Genomic DNA, 17,366 nt, shown 5'->3' on the forward strand with positions numbered 1-17,366 from the left:
GCTCCACCATGTGGATCAGTGATCCAATTGGTAATGGTAGAATATTGCTTCATGGGTGTCCTCGACAATATAACGCGTAATAAAACGTCATACGGCTTAAAAAGGAACCCCCAGTTTCCGCCGTAATGCTTTAATTTCATTGTTTTAGATATTTATGATGACCTAGAATTGTTTTTGCAATTACTTGCTGTAGTAATTATGACTTTACTACTGCTTTAGGGAAGATTTTTTAATTTGTTGAGGCATTTCCACTTTTCTCTCAAATGTCAAATTTATTTTAAGTGAAAACTCAGGAGCTTGAAGTCCAATCATTTCACAAAACCATTGGACTGTGTGGTTTGCAGTTTGATGCAGCTTTTACGTTGCTGTGCAGTCAAGTCAATCTTGTGAGGATTAAAGCACTCAACCATTAACACACAAGGAGCTGACTTGGATGAAAAAGAGCTGACTCGGTTAAAACCAACATCCGCAAAATCATATGGCAAGAACAGGTCAGGGCAAAGTTGACAGTGGGCCATTTCTGAAGATCCCAGTCGTACACTGGGGGAAACAAAATAGTATTTTACATAATCAACATGATTTTTAATGTAGAAATTAGGTAGGAACTGGCCGCTGAAAAATCTGTTCCCATTCAATTTGATGCAAATGAATCTTATCAATTTCACTTTTTTAATTGAACAGAGGTAATTACATTTTCTATGATATTCAAATTTATTTAGATGTTTATCAATCTGAACTGGACTGTAAACTACATTTACAGCATCATCCATAACTGAGCATTCCTAAATTGTTGTAAGGCTATGTATTAGCTCCCATTAGACTGTTTAACATTGACTAAACAAATAACACAGGGTACATTTTAAGGCTTTACATACACTGGCCACCACCGTCTATTTCTGGGGTCCCAGTTGTGTCTTCGAGCACGGCTCTTCACTCCCTCGGAAGTAGTACTAAAGTAACAGCTGATGTCAGTCCCCACTTAAGGATACACACATGGACGGGCACACGGTGCACAGTTACACCAGACACCAGTATAACCTGATGTTCCTAAAGAGTAGGAGGGCTCCCACACTCTCACCTCCTCTTTCTGGGCACAATCAGCAGGAAGGCTCTATAACAGAACAAAATCTCACTTAACAGCAGTTAGACTTAGGGAAGGACTTTTTTTCTTCTTCTTCTTTTTTTTTTTTTTTAATTACATTGTTTTCTCATGGAAACCCTGACCACATCCAGTTCCTCCTCCATGGAAGCTCTATACAACAACTGCCCATCTTTTACTCAGCGAGGGAGGGACAGGGAAAGAGAAATGGAAAGTAGAATTGCGTACCCCGCTGTAACCAGACCCCCTGGCCTTCGCAGCCCCCAGACTGTTCTGGCCCCTGTTGTAGCTGAGGTTCCCACATGGGTCAGTGAGGGAAGAGCACCTGGCGGTGGGCCAAATCACTCATACTGCGATTGGAGAGGAGGTTTGGGAGTACTGGAGCATGATCCGGGAATAAACAGAGCAAGAGGAGGAGAGAGGGGGGACGAGCAGGGGGGATACTGGCGAGACAAGTCCCAACTGTACTACAGCCCCAGCCCGACACCAAGCACAGACCATCAGAGCACTCTGTCCTTTTATGATAACCTCCCTGGACCGGAAACTGCTGACCACATTGAAGTCTTTGAGATGGAATCGAGCTTCCAGGAGGACTTCCCGAAACACGCATGGGCTCCTGAAGAGAGTGAACTTTGGTCAGAAAGTGGTTCAGACAACCAGAACCAAGAAATTGGGCATCAGGAGGAGCCTGAGCGAGAATCTGCAAAAGGGGACCAAATGCTGCAGCTGCAACAGTCATATTCACCTCAGCCACGACGACAGACGTCATGGCCCCAAAGTGAGGTCCAGCACCCGGAGGAGACTCGCTGGGCTCCGAAGGTGCCCCCTCCTCTACCACTTGTTGACCCCTCTGCTAGTGCACTTCGCAGCCTCCTCACCAACCTCCAGCAGCACATCGTCAGACAACATGAAGCGTATGAGGCGCGGATTCTCAGGTAATTTTCAATCAACAATTAATGCACAAATCCAAATGTCAAGCCGATTTCCAACAATTGTAGTATTGGTGCATTTCCTGAGAATTACATTTTGTCTAAGTTTGCCAAGATCCAGAGAGCTGTGCTTTGCAGGTCATACATTTCACCCTGCATCCTGTTTCACTCAAACGGTTCAACTGCTTTAGTTAAGTCTTTCCTTTACAAACACTGGGAAATAAATATTACTATGCCAAGTGAAAACTATATACAGTACAGGCCATAAGTTTGGACACACTTTCTTATTCAATGCATTTACTTTATTCTCATGACTGGTTACTTTGGAAATTCTCACTGAGGGCGTCAAAACTATGTATGAACTGATGAGTTATGTTGAACAAAAAAAAAGGTGAAATAATTGAAAACACGTTTTATATTATAGATTCTTCAAAATAGCCATCCTTAGCTCTGGTTACTTTTTTGCATACCCTTGACATTAGTACCTCTGGGAACTCCTTAAAGACTGTTGGAAAACCTTTTCAGGTGACTACCTTTTGAAGCTCATCGAGAGAATGCCAAGAATGTGCAAAAAAGTCATCAGCAAAAAAGGTGGCTATTTATTTATCTTACTATTTTCACTTTTTTTTTTTTTGTTAAGTACATAACTCCAAATGTGTTCGTCAGTTGTCATAGTTATCGTCATCGTTTTGATGCCTTCAGTGAGAATCTACAATGCACAGAGTCATGAAAATAAAGCATGTATTGAATAAGAAAGTGTATCCAAACTTTTGGCCCGTACTGTATCAACAACACCAAGAAATGCCACCATCTTCTCTGCTAAATTGAAATGGACTGAGCGAAGTTGAAAAGTTTGCTGTGGTCTGACGAGTCCACATTTCAAATCGTTTCTGGAAATTAGGAAGCCATGTCATCTGGGCCAAAGAAGAAAAGAGCTATCTGAATTGTTATAAGCGCAGAGTTCCAAAGCCAGCAGTGTGTTAGTGCCCAGGCATGGATAACTTGCACATCTGTACCACAAGGTACCATTAATGCTGAAAGGTACATAAAAATTTGGTATCAACATACGATGCCATCCAAACAGTGTTTTTTTTTACGGAATATCCCTGCTTGTTTCAGCAAGACAAAATCAAGCCACATTCTGCAAACTACAGCAGCGTGGCTTCAATAATCTCCCACTGTATGCTTTAAAAATAAGACCGCGAACAAAAGTTTGATTACCCCTGCATTGGAATGACTCATGTGGGTTGAGTTCTGAATTAAGATACTCTTAAATCTATTGTATCAGTGAATGCAGTACACTTCCTCTGCTTTAATATTTTCAAGGGTCTTTGGCGGATTCGTCTGTGGTGGTTGATCTATGGAAAAAGCACATGGCGCAATGAGGGTGCGGTGCGCTAAATTAAGAAGCCATGCTGCTGACCCAGTCCCAACACATACCATTTTTTACTAATATAGATGGAGCAAGGCTGGCCAAAAGGTCAGGCAACGGCAAGGGCTAAAAACAAGAACAAGAAGCAGCGATGGACAAGCCCTTGTACATTTTTCTTCATGGCATATGCTCCAATTGAAACTAAACGTTGACGTCTTGCTCCGTATTAAATAGCGCCGCTTGGCATCCATTGTCACCCAGTTGTCTGGTGCAATGATTTGTTAGTGGTTATCAATTTACTTTACTACAAATAATGTGTTTGTTCATCTATTTTTGCCAACTATTCTGTATAGTAACAGGCATAACAATCAAATGCTCTTCTATCCACTTAAACTGGCCTAGATTTCACACTACGCAAAGCTGTGAGTAAATTAATATGCGCTCATCATTTTTTTAAGTGCTCTGTGTACCCTTTGTGGAATTTTCCTATGTTAAATATGTGCTTTGGGTCAAATCGCCTAAGATTGAAAAATACTTGTCTATTTTACCTGCTTCTTAGAGATGCTTATTTGATCACATTTCCTAATAGAAGTTCGCAAAGTGCTATAAAATTTTTTTAATAACTGCTTTAAACCAAAATGTCCGATTTTCTGTTTAATGTCACACACTGACTTGAGTTATGGATGGTCTTTCACAGGACCTCTATATACCTACATTTTAGTAATATACAGTATATATATTGGCATGTCAATCTTGGCATAGTCCTAACATACTACTACTCACTGGGTCGCAGTATTAGGTAGTAAACTACAAATTAAACATTTTGGATACAGCTCTTGCATGGTGTTAAATTCAGCATCAGGTGTACCGGTAACTTGATACTGTAGTCAGTACAGTGAAAACTCCAAAGTTGAACACAATATATTCCATGAGTTAGTGACATGAATTTATTAGCAAATCAGCAGCAGCTTGTACACACTCTAGTGGCCACCATTTTTTAAAGATTGGACATTGGCACATTGGGGGGTTCACTGTAATCGTAATAATCACACTTTAGTCTGACCAGAATATTTTCCCAGAAAATGTTACTGCATGAACTCCAAATTGCTTGACTTTGGAGTTTTCATTCTATCAAAATGAAGCAATAATCTCAAATACTGCACAGTACTGACCTGAGCATTATCCTGTCTTTGATCGTATGTCTTGTCCTTCCAATGCACATCCTTAATCTCAGCCTGGAGGACAGAAACAAGGAGCTGCAGGCAGAGGTCGTTCTGTTGAAAACCAACCTGTCGCGGCAGCGTCACTGGTACCAGGCTGTGCAAGCAAAAATCATGCAATCCGAAAGAGAGCGGGTCGCCGCGGAGCTACATAACTCGGCACTGCAGAAAGACTTGGAGCAGTTCTTCGACACCTTCGGGGATCTTAACAACGAGGCGAAGAAGACAGAAAACATCATCAGGAGTTTTTGAGAAATACTGTACTGTATGTAACGTCATCAAAAATAAGAACACAATAAGGTGTAGTATAGTTGTTTATCTCTCCCTAGACAGAACATTCCCTTTCCTCTTTTGGGAAAGGTTTCCAAAAAGTACAGTGAGTTCTTCATGAAGAATCTGAAAAATACAGAAATGAAACCTAATCATGTTTGACAATTGTATGAGCTGCATTAGCCGAATACTTCATGTTCTCATGAGAATTTTGTTGAAAATTATAAGTGATTACACACTCCACCAACAGATATTTCCAGTGGCAATTAGGGTTAGGGAATAGCATTTGTAAAACATTCATTAAATAATGTAACTTTTCAAAGCCCCAAAATATGTGACCCCCCCATCCTCCCACGCAGTACTTATAGCTTGTGTGAAATAAATTTTTACTAAATTCTCCGGAAAACAGGCTCCTGAATGATACTGAAATCAAAGCGATTGCACAGGACAAGTAAAACGATGTGCACAGTTATTTAGAAAGGAAGAAGTGTCACAAAACATGGAAAAAGTGAGCTGGCCAGTTCTGAGGTCAATCAAGGAACAGAAGAGAGTCAACGGTTGCATTTTGAAAAAGAAGACTTATTGTGTAGTGTCACCTTTTAGTCCCCAAGTGACTCAATTTTTGCGTAAAGCTTTAAAGTCCACATCCAAAGTTTGCCTCCTTGTTTTGTGCCAGGCTGTAGGATTTACTCCACATTCCCATCCTCATTCACCACCCAATATCTTTATGTTGTTAAATTGCATCTATCATTAGCCCACGGTGAACTTGAAATGGTAGCGTAAGACGGTGCTGTAGAGTAACATCTTAATAGCGTGCCAAAAGAAAACAAACTTCCGTTGGTACGTCATTCAGAACGGAAAATACTAAGCGAGGACTTTAAATGATTTGTCTTCCTAATAAAACTTCAAAATGTTCATGCATCATCACCTAGAGTTGCTTTTATTTCTGATCGTGGCGGATGTTGTCAGGGAATGATTTAGTAAGGGAGTTGCGTGTATCCTGGTTGATAAAAAATAAAATGTATACGGATAAATGATCGGACGGCTCTCAACAAGTGCAACATTTTGCAAGAAAAAACAAACAAACATGTATCTCTTTACAAACATACCCCTTCCCCGAGTTCACAGGATATAATGCTTCTTGTTTATGTACACTTTGATATTTTCTAGAAGAGTACCTTATGTAAAATGGGTGATTGCAACAATATACATATCCACAGGCACAAAGAGTTGTTGAAGAAAAAACACTATTTGCAATGAATCCGGTTTACAACCACAATGTGTGTGCGCGTCTTTACATACAGTATATTACATGACGGAATAAAACAATGCAACCACAGCTTTGCCATGCTGCCAGCAATAAATCTACGCAATTCAGGTCAAATGAATGAGGGCACTTTGCTGGGTGCACCAGGAGAAAATTGCAAACCAGCTAGAAAATCAAAGGATCAACTCGTGGTTGAGTTGATCACCATAACATCGACTTGAAGCTTTTGTTTGTTTTGGCAAAGCATGCATGAGGACAGCTGTGGTCTACATTTGATGCACTTCTGCATAACGTTGATGACAGTCAACCTCTTGTTGCAACATATTTGCTACAAAAATAAAACTATTAAAATACAACTATATCGAACAAACCACAATGCCCCCAGATCGCACGTGCTCTAGTAAACCAATGCATGCATCATCCACCAAGTTAGAAAGGTAACGAGTCGCATAGCACAAATTTTGATCCCTAAGCAGCAGTCCAAAACTGGTTTTGTGAGTGAAGAGGATAAAGAAGATCCACAATTTGAAAGAAAAGAAAATAGACCAATTTGATGAGAAAAGATCATACGATTGTGAGGATGGTGGGTTGGTAAACGGTGGAAGACCGACTGCGTTCACTGACTCTCATCCAGTGTGCCCGTAAGCGTGTCGATGCTGCTGCTGTCTGTGTCTGAGGCCACCGTGTGCTCCGTGGACATAGAAGAGATGTCATTGGCCGAGGACGATTGCGAGGCCGAAGTGGACACCACATCTGAGGCGCGACAGACACATTGATGGAAGGGGGTTGACCTTTTATTTCAACGTACACCTTGAAATGAATAGTCTGCACGTGAACATACCTGAGCAATCCTCTTTCATAACACCATTCTTGTTCCTTTCCTCCCAGTCGATCACCTCTTCATAAATGAGCTCTGAGAATGGACAGAAAATGAAAAATGAAAATTTAGCTCTTAGTAAATTGTACAGTAAAAGTATATTATTCATATACTGTATCTACACACACACAAATCTGGCATCAGGCTAAAACCTATGTCACAATTTGGCTTCCCTTTTTGACAGATAACCTAATTTTGAACTGGACCACTAGAGGGTACTGCATCCTACCTTTCCACTGCTCGATGCTGTGCTCTCTCTCTTCTAGCTGCTTGTCAGAAATTTGGGGAGGAGGCTGAGAGAAAAGGAGGCATGCACAATCACACAGAGGACATGTGATCATTGTACTAATGAGGAGCCCAAAATTGGGGGTGGGAAGGGTGCGAGCCTTACCGCATCAGCCTCAGCGGGGTCATACCACATGTGAATGTAGGGATGATTGAGGGCTTCCTCCACGGAAATGCGGCACTCTGGGTCAATGACCAGCATTTTGGACAGCAAGTCTCGAGCTTGACCCGCTGTCACGGCAACGGACAATTAGAACAGTTAATATGGAAACGATTACATCACTTGTTTTTATGTGAGCTGAGGAGTTCCCCTCAAGGTGTTGTCATCCCTGGTAATGTCAAGCAACCATGTCCTGCTTTATCGTTTTAAGGCCCATTATTTTGTATATTCAATTACAATCAATATAGTAAAGACAAGCAAAACTAAAAAGCTTCACCATCGAAGACAGCAACCACCTAAAATGTACAGTAAAGCTAAACTATTTGACAAGACGTTTAACTCTTGTGAGAGTGTTTCTTACTCTTGAGCTTGTCGAGCTCCGATTCTGCGGGAAAGGCCCAGTCGGGGAACAGCTCTGCAAAGCTGACACCTGGATACTGTGGCTTGTTCATCACGTAGTTTCTCACAGTCTCCATCAGACGGTTCATAAACTCCAGACTGGGCGTGCCCAGAACCTCAATTACTTTGTTCCACTGGTCGATGTCTGGCCAAAATGCTCGTTAGGGAAAATGGGCAAGTGCATACACCAAACAACCACATGATTATGGCCACTTGCACAAGATATTGATATTCAATACGAGAGTTGTTTAAAATATCTTCTTTATCAAAGACAACATTGACGCTGTCGGAAAGGTAATCAATTCACAAAATGTTATTTACTATGGCTAGAGTCCGCAGTGGTTCAAACCGTACTGCATTATAATGAGATTTGTGTGTAATATTTTGGTTACCCCAATTAGTTACAAGAGAGAGATGCAGTATAGTTGCACATCATTAAATACTATAACCAGAATAATAAACATTGTTAAATTACTACCTCTCCGAGAGTGACAATCAAACCATTATTATTTTTAGAATATTTGTTATCATTATATTGCCCAAGTTGTTATAATGCTGTTCTTAACCATTGACACACACACACTAGTAAACTACAGTCAACGTATACAGGTCATATTATACAGGGTGTCCTTAAAAAAAAACCATATTACAAAGGCGATTGACGGGTTATCGTAATCAGATTTCTTCTATGTACTCAGAAGTTTATCAAAGCTTTTAACCACATCGCATTAGTGTACAGGCATCCTATTGATGAAAAAGCTACTGTTACTGTAAATTAAGTTTGCAGTTAGTGATGAGGCGACCTTTCGAGTTTTAGCAAAAACGAACACACAAAATGTGAAGCTGTGACTGCGAACAAACTTTATCAAGACAGAGCAAAGGTGAGCATGTGGTGTGGGAGCCTGCATAATCAAATCCCTGGTCCATTTTTCTTCAATGACACATCAAATATGTGGCACTACAACTAGACAACCTTCAACCATCCATCATTTTTCAGTAAGATGGTGCACCCCCACATTGGACACTAAATGTTTGTGAGCTCCTAAATGAAACATTTCGAAACCTTTAGATTGGAACGGATAGCCAAATTCTCTGGCCACCTTGTTCACCAGATATCGCGTACCTAAACTTCGTCTTGATGCGCTTCATGCAACTATTGACACCCATATAGACATTTATTAAATACGTTTTTTTTTTTATTATCAACATCTACTCCTCATTTTGTAACAACTTCCACATATTTGGCTGTTCACTTTTGTAATTATCCATTTAAATGTAAATATATTTTATGGACACCTTGTACAGACGACACAGCAGTTGATCTACGATTAAAGTAAAATACCTGTGCTAGGAGAACCTCACATTGACAAAACTGCCACGGCATGGTTACAAGAGGTGCAGGATACGGTCAGTGCCTTGGAAAATGACGCTACCTTTTACCATCTCTCCCATAATGCACCCCACAGACCAGATGTCCACTGTAAACAACATAGCTGGTATTAATATCTTCACATTTAACATCAAGAACATAAACCATTCACATTTAACATGCAGGCAGAGGGAGAACTGGTTCATCCTTTCAAGTTAACACACGGACATTAAAGTGTTGCATGTTTGTGTCTGTGATGTGAGTTATGCTGTGGTCTGTTTCATTCATCATCACACTCATCCTCAGGCTGACTTAAGTTGGTTTCATTTTTCTGGCCTAGGCAACGACACACAGGCTCCACTGCTTATCACTTTCCCACAGCTGCTGCCAGAGTGTGCCTGGCAGGGAGGGATGTAGACCCTCCCAATTTTTCCCTGTGATGACTTTTTGCTTGATGTGCGGCAAATAGCCGCCAACTCATTTCAGTCAAGCTCAAGTTGAAAGTCGCCACATCAGAACTCTACTTTCAACTTGGATTTCATGTTGCCTGCAAGACAATGCAATACAGCTTGGGCCTTAGTGGTTCAAATGACTCACAGAGCTCTCTGAAGTGTTGAAATAGTGAATATACCCCAAGCCTAAAAATTCCCCGGGAGAGATGCTTTCTAATTAATAAAATGATCAAGTTGGGTCAATCCTTTTGCCTCAGTTTCATTTCTCAAGACATCCTTGAGATGTAAATATTACATAACACTATAAAATCCCTTTACTAAAGCAAATCAAAGCGAATCACCATGTCACGCATCACCTTTTACACTTTCACTGTATCGGCAACTTTTAAATTGTAGGCTACATATCTAATTTCATATTGCAGAGTTTTTGCTATATGATTTTGTGTTGATTATTTTTCTACATGGACTGTTATTGTAAACTCACATAGCAATAAGTGTGAGTTGTCCAAAGTTTGGAATCATTTCACACTTAAAAAAAGAAGATAAAGGGAAGAATTTGCTTACTCAACTACATGGCTAACTTGTTAGCTAATTTAATACAGCTCAAGCTAACTCCAACGTCACTCAAAAGGCCAGGCTCCGTCTTTTAAAGTCACAGAAAATATGGATCTCACATCCATATTTTTTATTGGTACTATGCATTGTTTTAAAATACTGCAATATCCATTTTTAATACCACTAATCCTGTTCATGGTCGCGGGGTGCTGGAGCCTATCCCAGATGACTTTGGGAGAAAGGCCTGCCTGAACTGGTTGCAGAGGACACATAGACACGGACAATCATTCACACTCACATTCACACCATCAGTGAGTGTGAACTGAACTGCTTTAAAACACATTTAAATAATAAAATAAATATATTGTGTCTAGGATATCATCTTGGCTTTAAGCATTCCACATAATCTTTTTAAGATTGAATGTATGTACAACCTGATCTCCTACTTACCATTCTCCTTATACTTCATGCCCAGAATGACCTCGGGTGCCCTGTAGTATCTGGTCACCACATATGGAGTCATCATGAAGTTTGTGCATGCCGTCCTAGCCAGGCCAAAGTCCAAGATCTTTAAGGTGCAATCTGACTTCACCACAATATTACTGGGCTTCAAGTCCTGAAAGCACACAAAGATGCATCTTAATCTTAAACACAATACGTAACTCATGACTATTATGTCTTTGCGGGTATCAGCTGATAAGCAACAATTTATGCTGATTGTGTCATAGTCACACTTTTTTTTTTTTTTAATGATACTCAACCTTATTAATACAATGGAATTAAATATATAAAATTATTACAAAAAGGGTTACCGTTCATGCTTATGCCACTAAAACCTAGTCTATTTCTTTTCCTTGTACTGCCTGACAAACTGGACTCCGGCACTCCTGTTATGGGGCATTCTGAATGACTAAACGGCACATTTGAAGAACGAATTAGAGTTTCTGAACAGTCGGAGTGAAGCACGCTCGAAGGGTATTTCCGAAGACGGCCACTATGAGGGAGCAGAGATTTTGGGGGCGACAGGTTCTAGTGTTGTTGGTCTCGGTTTTTGTAAAATTAATTTCCCTCCAAAAATGTACTTATTCCCCAGAGCAACTTGTGTTAAAAAAACAACAACAACTTTATTATGCACTTTCTGCACTGGTGCCACTTGTGCAACACATAAAAATAAAAATATAGTAATTCTCAATATTGTATAGATTATGCTGGAAATGTAAACAGTGTGTAAAACATCTGAAAGGACAAGCCACCATCCATACCCTGTGAATGATACCAACAGAGTGCAGGTGTCTGATGCCACAGAGGATCTGGTAAAGCAGATAAGACATTCTCTCATGGTCCAGATCCATATGGATCACCTGGCACAGACTGGCATCCATCAGCTCCATCACCAGATATCTGTAAGAAGAAGTAATTAACATAAACTGGTCAAAGTTCAACACAAATGCAAGATTTGAGAATATGCTTCAACTAAACAGCAACCAGTGATTCCTATCCATGGTGCAGCAGAGATTCTGCCATAAATGATCCAATCTCCCTTAATTCTGCCAAAGATCTACACACACATACATATATATATATACATATATATATATATATATATATATATATATATATATATATATATATATATATAAATATATATATATATATATATATATATATATATATATATATATAGTCACCTATCCATGCCAGTGACGTATAGTGACAGGCAGAACAAACAAATACTCTTCCTTTAGGTAGATAGTAAATTTAGATAGGATCATAATAATCATTCATTCAGTATTAATATTTTTAGTGACTTTTTGTCACAGATTTTTCTAATGTAAAATGGGTACCTTGGCTCAATAAAGGTTTGGAAAAAATTGGTTCATACTACAACTCACAGATCTTGGAATTCTTCTAGAGACTTCTGAGGTGTAAACACATTGATCAAACGGATAATCTGCAAGAGAGACAGCAGTACATAACATTGTGACTGTCACATCATCATCCACATCAAATTTGAACTTACATTTCCAAAGGACAAAACTTGTTTTTACCATAAACTTTAGCAATTAAAGAAACAATATGAAAAAAAATCTGCTTCAAAATCATTTGGATGGCTTGTCATGGCCATGGAAACAAAAATCAAAGTGCATAATATTGGTACGAATGAACTAATCAGACAACGTTATAATACTTCTATTTGATTGTAATACTTTTATTTAATAAACACCACTGTCTGTGACTTAAAGTAAAACTTAAAGTAAACTTAAAGCAAATTTCAAAATAACAGGGGCAGGGAAAACAAAATAATAGGACTTTTGCCATAAGTTCATAATCACCACTATTTTTCAAACGGGCGAAAATGAGAATACTATGAGTAAGTCTTACATTTTTGTGGTTGACACATTTTAGCAACACCAGCTCCCTGTATGCACGTTTCGCATGTGTCTGGTTCTGGAAGGGCCGACACAGCTTTTTCACCGCCACAGAGATGCCCAGGACTGTATCTAGGGCAGAGCTGGTCATAAAGAATACAGAACGTGTGTCACAGCCAACAAAGTTAAACTCTGCAACACTTTTATTGTCATTAAGTTTTTTAAATGAGACACGTGCAACTACAATAATGAAATGTTGAAGTAGATAGAAGGTTGTTCTTTTAGCAAAGGGCAAGAGTGAAGTTACGTGCAAACGAAGAGGGAAGGAAGCAAAGCTAAAGAGAGGACAACATGGTGACAGCCCATTGGGCGCGTTAACATGCACAGTTCATTACACAATAATAATTATTCACTTTCATGGTGCTGCCACAGTTCAGCAGGCACATACACATTAAAAGAGCATCCTAATCTGATCATTAGCATTCCTGGTCATTAGCCACAGACCACCATTTTTATTTTATTTTAGAAAGCTAAACAAATTCTGACAGGGGGCATTTACTTCATGAAATTGATTACGCTGTTTTTGCTGAAAATTGTTTTATTACTGCACCAGCAGTCCGTGTCAGTCTGTGCTCACGCCGGCCAGACAAAAATGCTTTTAATATGTCCCAAGACCAAACAACTGCAGTTTCACTTTTCTAAACTCTTTTTCAAGGTCTTAGAACCACGAGTGACGCAGCAATAAATAATACGATGACCTGACTAAAATATTTAATAGAAGGATAATAGAATGAATCTACGCGCACTGACAGCAATTCAATTTTGGCAAAACAGGCTTACTCAAATCTATCTACCATATCCATTTCCACTCAGTAGTGGCTTAAAAAAAACATTCAGACTCTCAATCTTAAAGCGATAATCCCTCTCTCTGTCTATCCATACTGACAGCAGAAATAATTATTCATTAGCTTTAAAATTAGGGCTGTTCCTGAATAAACTCTCGCATCAAGTGTCAAGCAAGCCATGAAAATGAATCAAAACACCAAAGTCAGAATTAGCCACGCACTGTTGGAAGGTTTAATGAACTCATCAAATGGCTTGCTTTTGCCACAAGTGATGAACAGCATCCGTTTGCAAATGCTTTCCTAGAAATGCAAAACCACTCACCAAACGATGCCTTGGGCCCCGGAGCCGATGGCGCGGAGCTGCTGGTAGCGATTGAGCACAGTGAAGGTGGAGTCCCCCACCTGAACACTGTTGAACTGACTTTCGGCCTCACTCATCCTGAGGGACAGTCAGGGGCACCAGCGCTGTCTGTGGAGAAACAACACACAAACAGCAACTTTTAGGAATGTTTGATGCCACTTTCATTCAGACCAATATAATATCAGTACAAGACGTCACGGACACCAATACCAAGTACCGATGCCACAAGTACTTTTGGCACATCACCCCCCCCAAAGACAAATACATTTAAAGGATGCTCTATATATTGCAGTATAGCATTTTCCTTATGTTGCATTAAATTAATGCCAATTTTCCTCAACTGCAACACATATGGACAATGGACTATAAGAGAGAATGTGAACCAGGACCCAAATTGAGTGACCCCTGACCTCAGAAATGGAAGAAAGAAAACTCCCATAGATGCACTACAACCTTGTCGAAAGTCCTCCCATAAGTGTGAAGGTGACCAAATAACAACAATGACTTTATTTTGGTTGCCTTGGTCAAAGACTGATAATGTTTCATCCAGTTTCTCACTCACTGCTTTCGTTTTCCTGCTGAAGCCAAAAAATTCAGTAAAGTTATCATGTGAACTAGCGAAGGTGACACCAGGATGTAGATGAAGGGAGAAGTATTTGTAGTGGAGTACAGAAGCAGCTGACAGCTTGGAAGTCCCAAAATCTCCCGGACGGCATCTCTGCGACCCAAACTGACACATCCTTGCTAAGTAAACAAACACACGGAGACAGTGTATGTGTGTGGGCAGGCTGCATAACAATTGCTTTGAAAATGCATGCATGAATGCACGCAAAAAAAAGAAGGCCATCAGCTGTTGGCGGGTTCGTGCTGCTCTGCTTCCACACCAATACTCAGGAAAAGGGGAGAAAAATATCCTCATCTATTTACTTCCTCTCATGCCGCTGTGGATTTTTCTCGTCCAGCTGGCTCTGTGAATAAACATGATGAGATGAGAGCTGCTTTTGGGATTTTTCCAACATTTGAGAGTCCTAACTTTCATCAGTCCTCATTATTTCCTGAATTTGTTCAGCTTCAACAAAAATATCTCTATAACCATGAAATAATGAAATAGCAGTTTCCTCCCGATCATAGATTACGCCAGTGCATCCCACGGCAATGTCACAAAACCCTCGACACATAATGTGCAGGGAGGGACCTAACTCTAACGACAGTATATGAGAATATATAGTGGACTGAAAATACCGCTGTTGTTTTTAATCTGTACTACTCCTTTATTACGACGGGAACAGAATGGGTAACTTTGTCAAATTAACAGGCAATAGATACACCTGTCAAAAATTGTCAACACAAACAATTGTTCTGGCAAAGTTATGATAGTAAAATTAGAAAAAAATGGCTTAAGTAGTAAAACAAAAACCTTTTATGCTCCCAAATGCTCCGTATGCTCGAGACACTTTTCTGAAGTGAATCAGCAAAAAGTGTCAAGCTAAACCCTGGTGTTGCTACATGATCTGCCACATAAAATGATAATCTGTTACCAATATTTCCTGAAATATTTTACCCAAATACTCAGAAGTTACAAAAATGTAAGTGTACATAGATTCCAATTAAGCATTCAGCAAAAATAAAATAGTGTTGAGGAAATTAATATCCCAAAGCCATTTGGACAGCAATAGGAAAATAGTACAATCCTGCCACAGTACAGATTTAGACAAACATATACACACAGAGGGAAAGAAATTATGTTGTCTGATGTACACTCACAGACTTCCAAACTTGCCAACTGTAGTGGCATGCAAGCCCTTTATCAGAAGTTGTGCCTTTACAAATATAACAACGCTGTACTTGAAATTTCACTCATCATGCCTTCATCAACAGTCAGATAAATGCATACATATTTGAGCTTGAACTCCTTGAAAAGGTCCTCTCACTGCGATATTTTGATTATACTATGAGTCACACAGTGTAATCAAAAGACCATCATCCACAGTTTGTGCATCATTCAGTACGTGACTCACTCGTTTAAAAAAATCGTCTTTTCTTTTTACATTAAAAAACAAGTAAGTTAAATGTGGACCAACAACAACAGTGACTGACCTTTAACATGCAAACACTCCACACAATTTCCATTTATTTGACTACCAAAATAAAACAAAAGTCCAAAATACGATCTTCTGCAAATTCAGTTACATAAGCATATGATTTGGTTATGAGGCCACTGATATGATGCAGAGTGACCTTCGCAGCGCCATCCTCCACTCCTCATGACTGCTGTCCACTCGGAGTCCAAGCCTTGGGGTCCTACATGGCCACAGCTCAAATTTGGGAGCAGGATGGGAGTCAGTGAGCTGAGATGGTAATTGGATTAGCATGGCCTGAAGACTCCACATCTCACACTCATGCAGGGAAGAAAAGTAGCTGACTTGATGATACTGTACCGGGGGATGTTCTTCAAGATGATGCCTGGTGAAGTGTGTGTGTGTGTCAATGTATACATGTACACGTCGTTCACATGCGTTGACAGGTTTAAACTTGCCTCCAAATTAATGTGGAAATGATCTACAGCAGCAGTTGACAACTGGGAGACGACTGGTGGTCGCTTGTGGTGGACCATTGTGGGAAGGGGGGGGGGGGGGTCTTTTTGGACTATCATGTGACATAACAGGGTGTATACCTGTCTGCTTTTAATCCCCAAACGCCGCGTGCCGGCTCTAAAATACACACACAAGCAAGCAAGCATACACGGAGTGTGAAGTCACGCGTGGATGACACACCAAGATCGCCACAGCTGGCCTTGAGGGCGGCTTAGCACGGCCGTAAATCGCCCCAAAAACCGAGAGGCGCAGACAGGCTGGTATCGTAAGCACCGCCTTTAGCGTAGTTTATCAGTGTTAAATAAATCTGTGTTGCCTACTGTACGTCAGTGTTCGGGAGAAATGCGGTAGTCGTGGGCCGGGGGAGCTGAAGTGAAAGCCGGCGAGTTCACGGCGCCTCACCGAGGGGGCGGAAGCGCCGGCGAATGCTTACCTTCTCGCTCCAAGGCAACTCCCGGGCATGGACACAACCGGGAAGGAGCCCGCTCTTTCCTTCCGACACGTCCGAAAGTCGAGGGAAAAGTTTGGGGCGAAAGGCCGCTCGGACTGTCACGACGCGGATGTTTCAGCAGCTCCTAGCAGGACTCCCAGTGGCAGCGCCGAGTGCGGAGGCGGCGACGTCACAGCAGGCGGCCAGGAGTTGCGTATGACGTCATCACGCACACTGACGTCAACTCCAAGGCACTTGATTGGTTGAATGACTTATGGACTACGTAGGGGCGGGCAAACTCGGTCCTCGAGGGTCCGAATCCTGCAGGTTTTGGAGGTTTCCCTTTTCCAACACAAACTGATTGCTCCGGCCCTCGAGGAACGAGTTTGCCCACCACTGTAATGTTTTTTACTAATATGTCAATTTAGATGGATGGATGGATGGATGGATGGATGGATGGATGGATGGATAATGGATGGATGCTAGGATCAAACTCGAAGCACATGTATTTTA

At 40.6% G+C, this 17,366-nt stretch overlaps 2 protein-coding genes across 2 annotated transcripts; one reads left to right on the plus strand and one right to left on the minus strand.

The window, feature by feature from the left end:
• The first annotated feature begins 1,096 nt into the window (after window positions 1-1,096).
• On the plus strand, window positions 1,097-5,792 carry LOC147168511 (uncharacterized). The gene is made up of 2 exons (XM_086085904.1): window positions 1,097-2,034; window positions 4,635-5,792. The coding sequence occupies exons 1-2, from the start codon at window positions 1,211-1,213 to the stop codon at window positions 4,870-4,872; spliced, it is 1,062 nt and encodes a 353-aa protein (XP_085942030.1). The 5' UTR covers window positions 1,097-1,210; the 3' UTR covers window positions 4,873-5,792.
• mapk9 (mitogen-activated protein kinase 9) lies at window positions 4,922-17,044 on the minus strand. Its single transcript, XM_086085903.1, has 12 exons — window positions 16,857-17,044; window positions 13,791-13,937; window positions 12,637-12,766; window positions 12,147-12,205; window positions 11,517-11,655; window positions 10,705-10,870; window positions 9,285-9,356; window positions 7,841-8,023; window positions 7,426-7,550; window positions 7,264-7,327; window positions 6,999-7,070; window positions 4,922-6,910 (listed from the first exon to the last, which is right to left on the minus strand). Exons 2-12 carry the CDS (start codon window positions 13,904-13,906, stop codon window positions 6,774-6,776), a joined length of 1,263 nt encoding a protein of 420 aa, XP_085942029.1. The 5' UTR covers window positions 13,907-13,937; window positions 16,857-17,044; the 3' UTR covers window positions 4,922-6,773.
• Between the last annotated feature and the right edge of the window lie 322 nt (window positions 17,045-17,366).

This window comes from Leptonotus elevatus, chromosome 9 (assembly GCF_054856555.1).
Source record: "Leptonotus elevatus isolate MCC_2025b chromosome 9, RoL_Lele_1.0, whole genome shotgun sequence".
Classification (NCBI taxonomy): Eukaryota; Metazoa; Chordata; class Actinopteri; order Syngnathiformes; family Syngnathidae; genus Leptonotus; species Leptonotus elevatus.

Excerpts from the sequence above, each read along its gene's own strand:
- LOC147168511 (XM_086085904.1), top strand. The coding sequence starts at position 1,211 with ATGGAAACCCTGACCACATCCAGTTCCTCCTCCATGGAAGCTCTATAC. Across the intron at positions 2,035-4,634 it reads TATGAGGCGCGGATTCTCAG|CCTGGAGGACAGAAACAAGG; the intron begins GTAATTTTCAAT and ends CCTTAATCTCAG.
- mapk9 (XM_086085903.1), bottom strand. The coding sequence starts at position 13,906 with ATGAGTGAGGCCGAAAGTCAGTTCAACAGTGTTCAGGTGGGGGACTCC. Across the intron at positions 12,767-13,790 it reads GGGGCCCAAGGCATCGTTTG|CTCTGCCCTAGATACAGTCC; the intron begins GTGAGTGGTTTT and ends CTTTATGACCAG. Across the intron at positions 7,551-7,840 it reads GGAGCTCGACAAGCTCAAGA|CGGGTCAAGCTCGAGACTTG; the intron begins GTAAGAAACACT and ends TTGCCGTGACAG.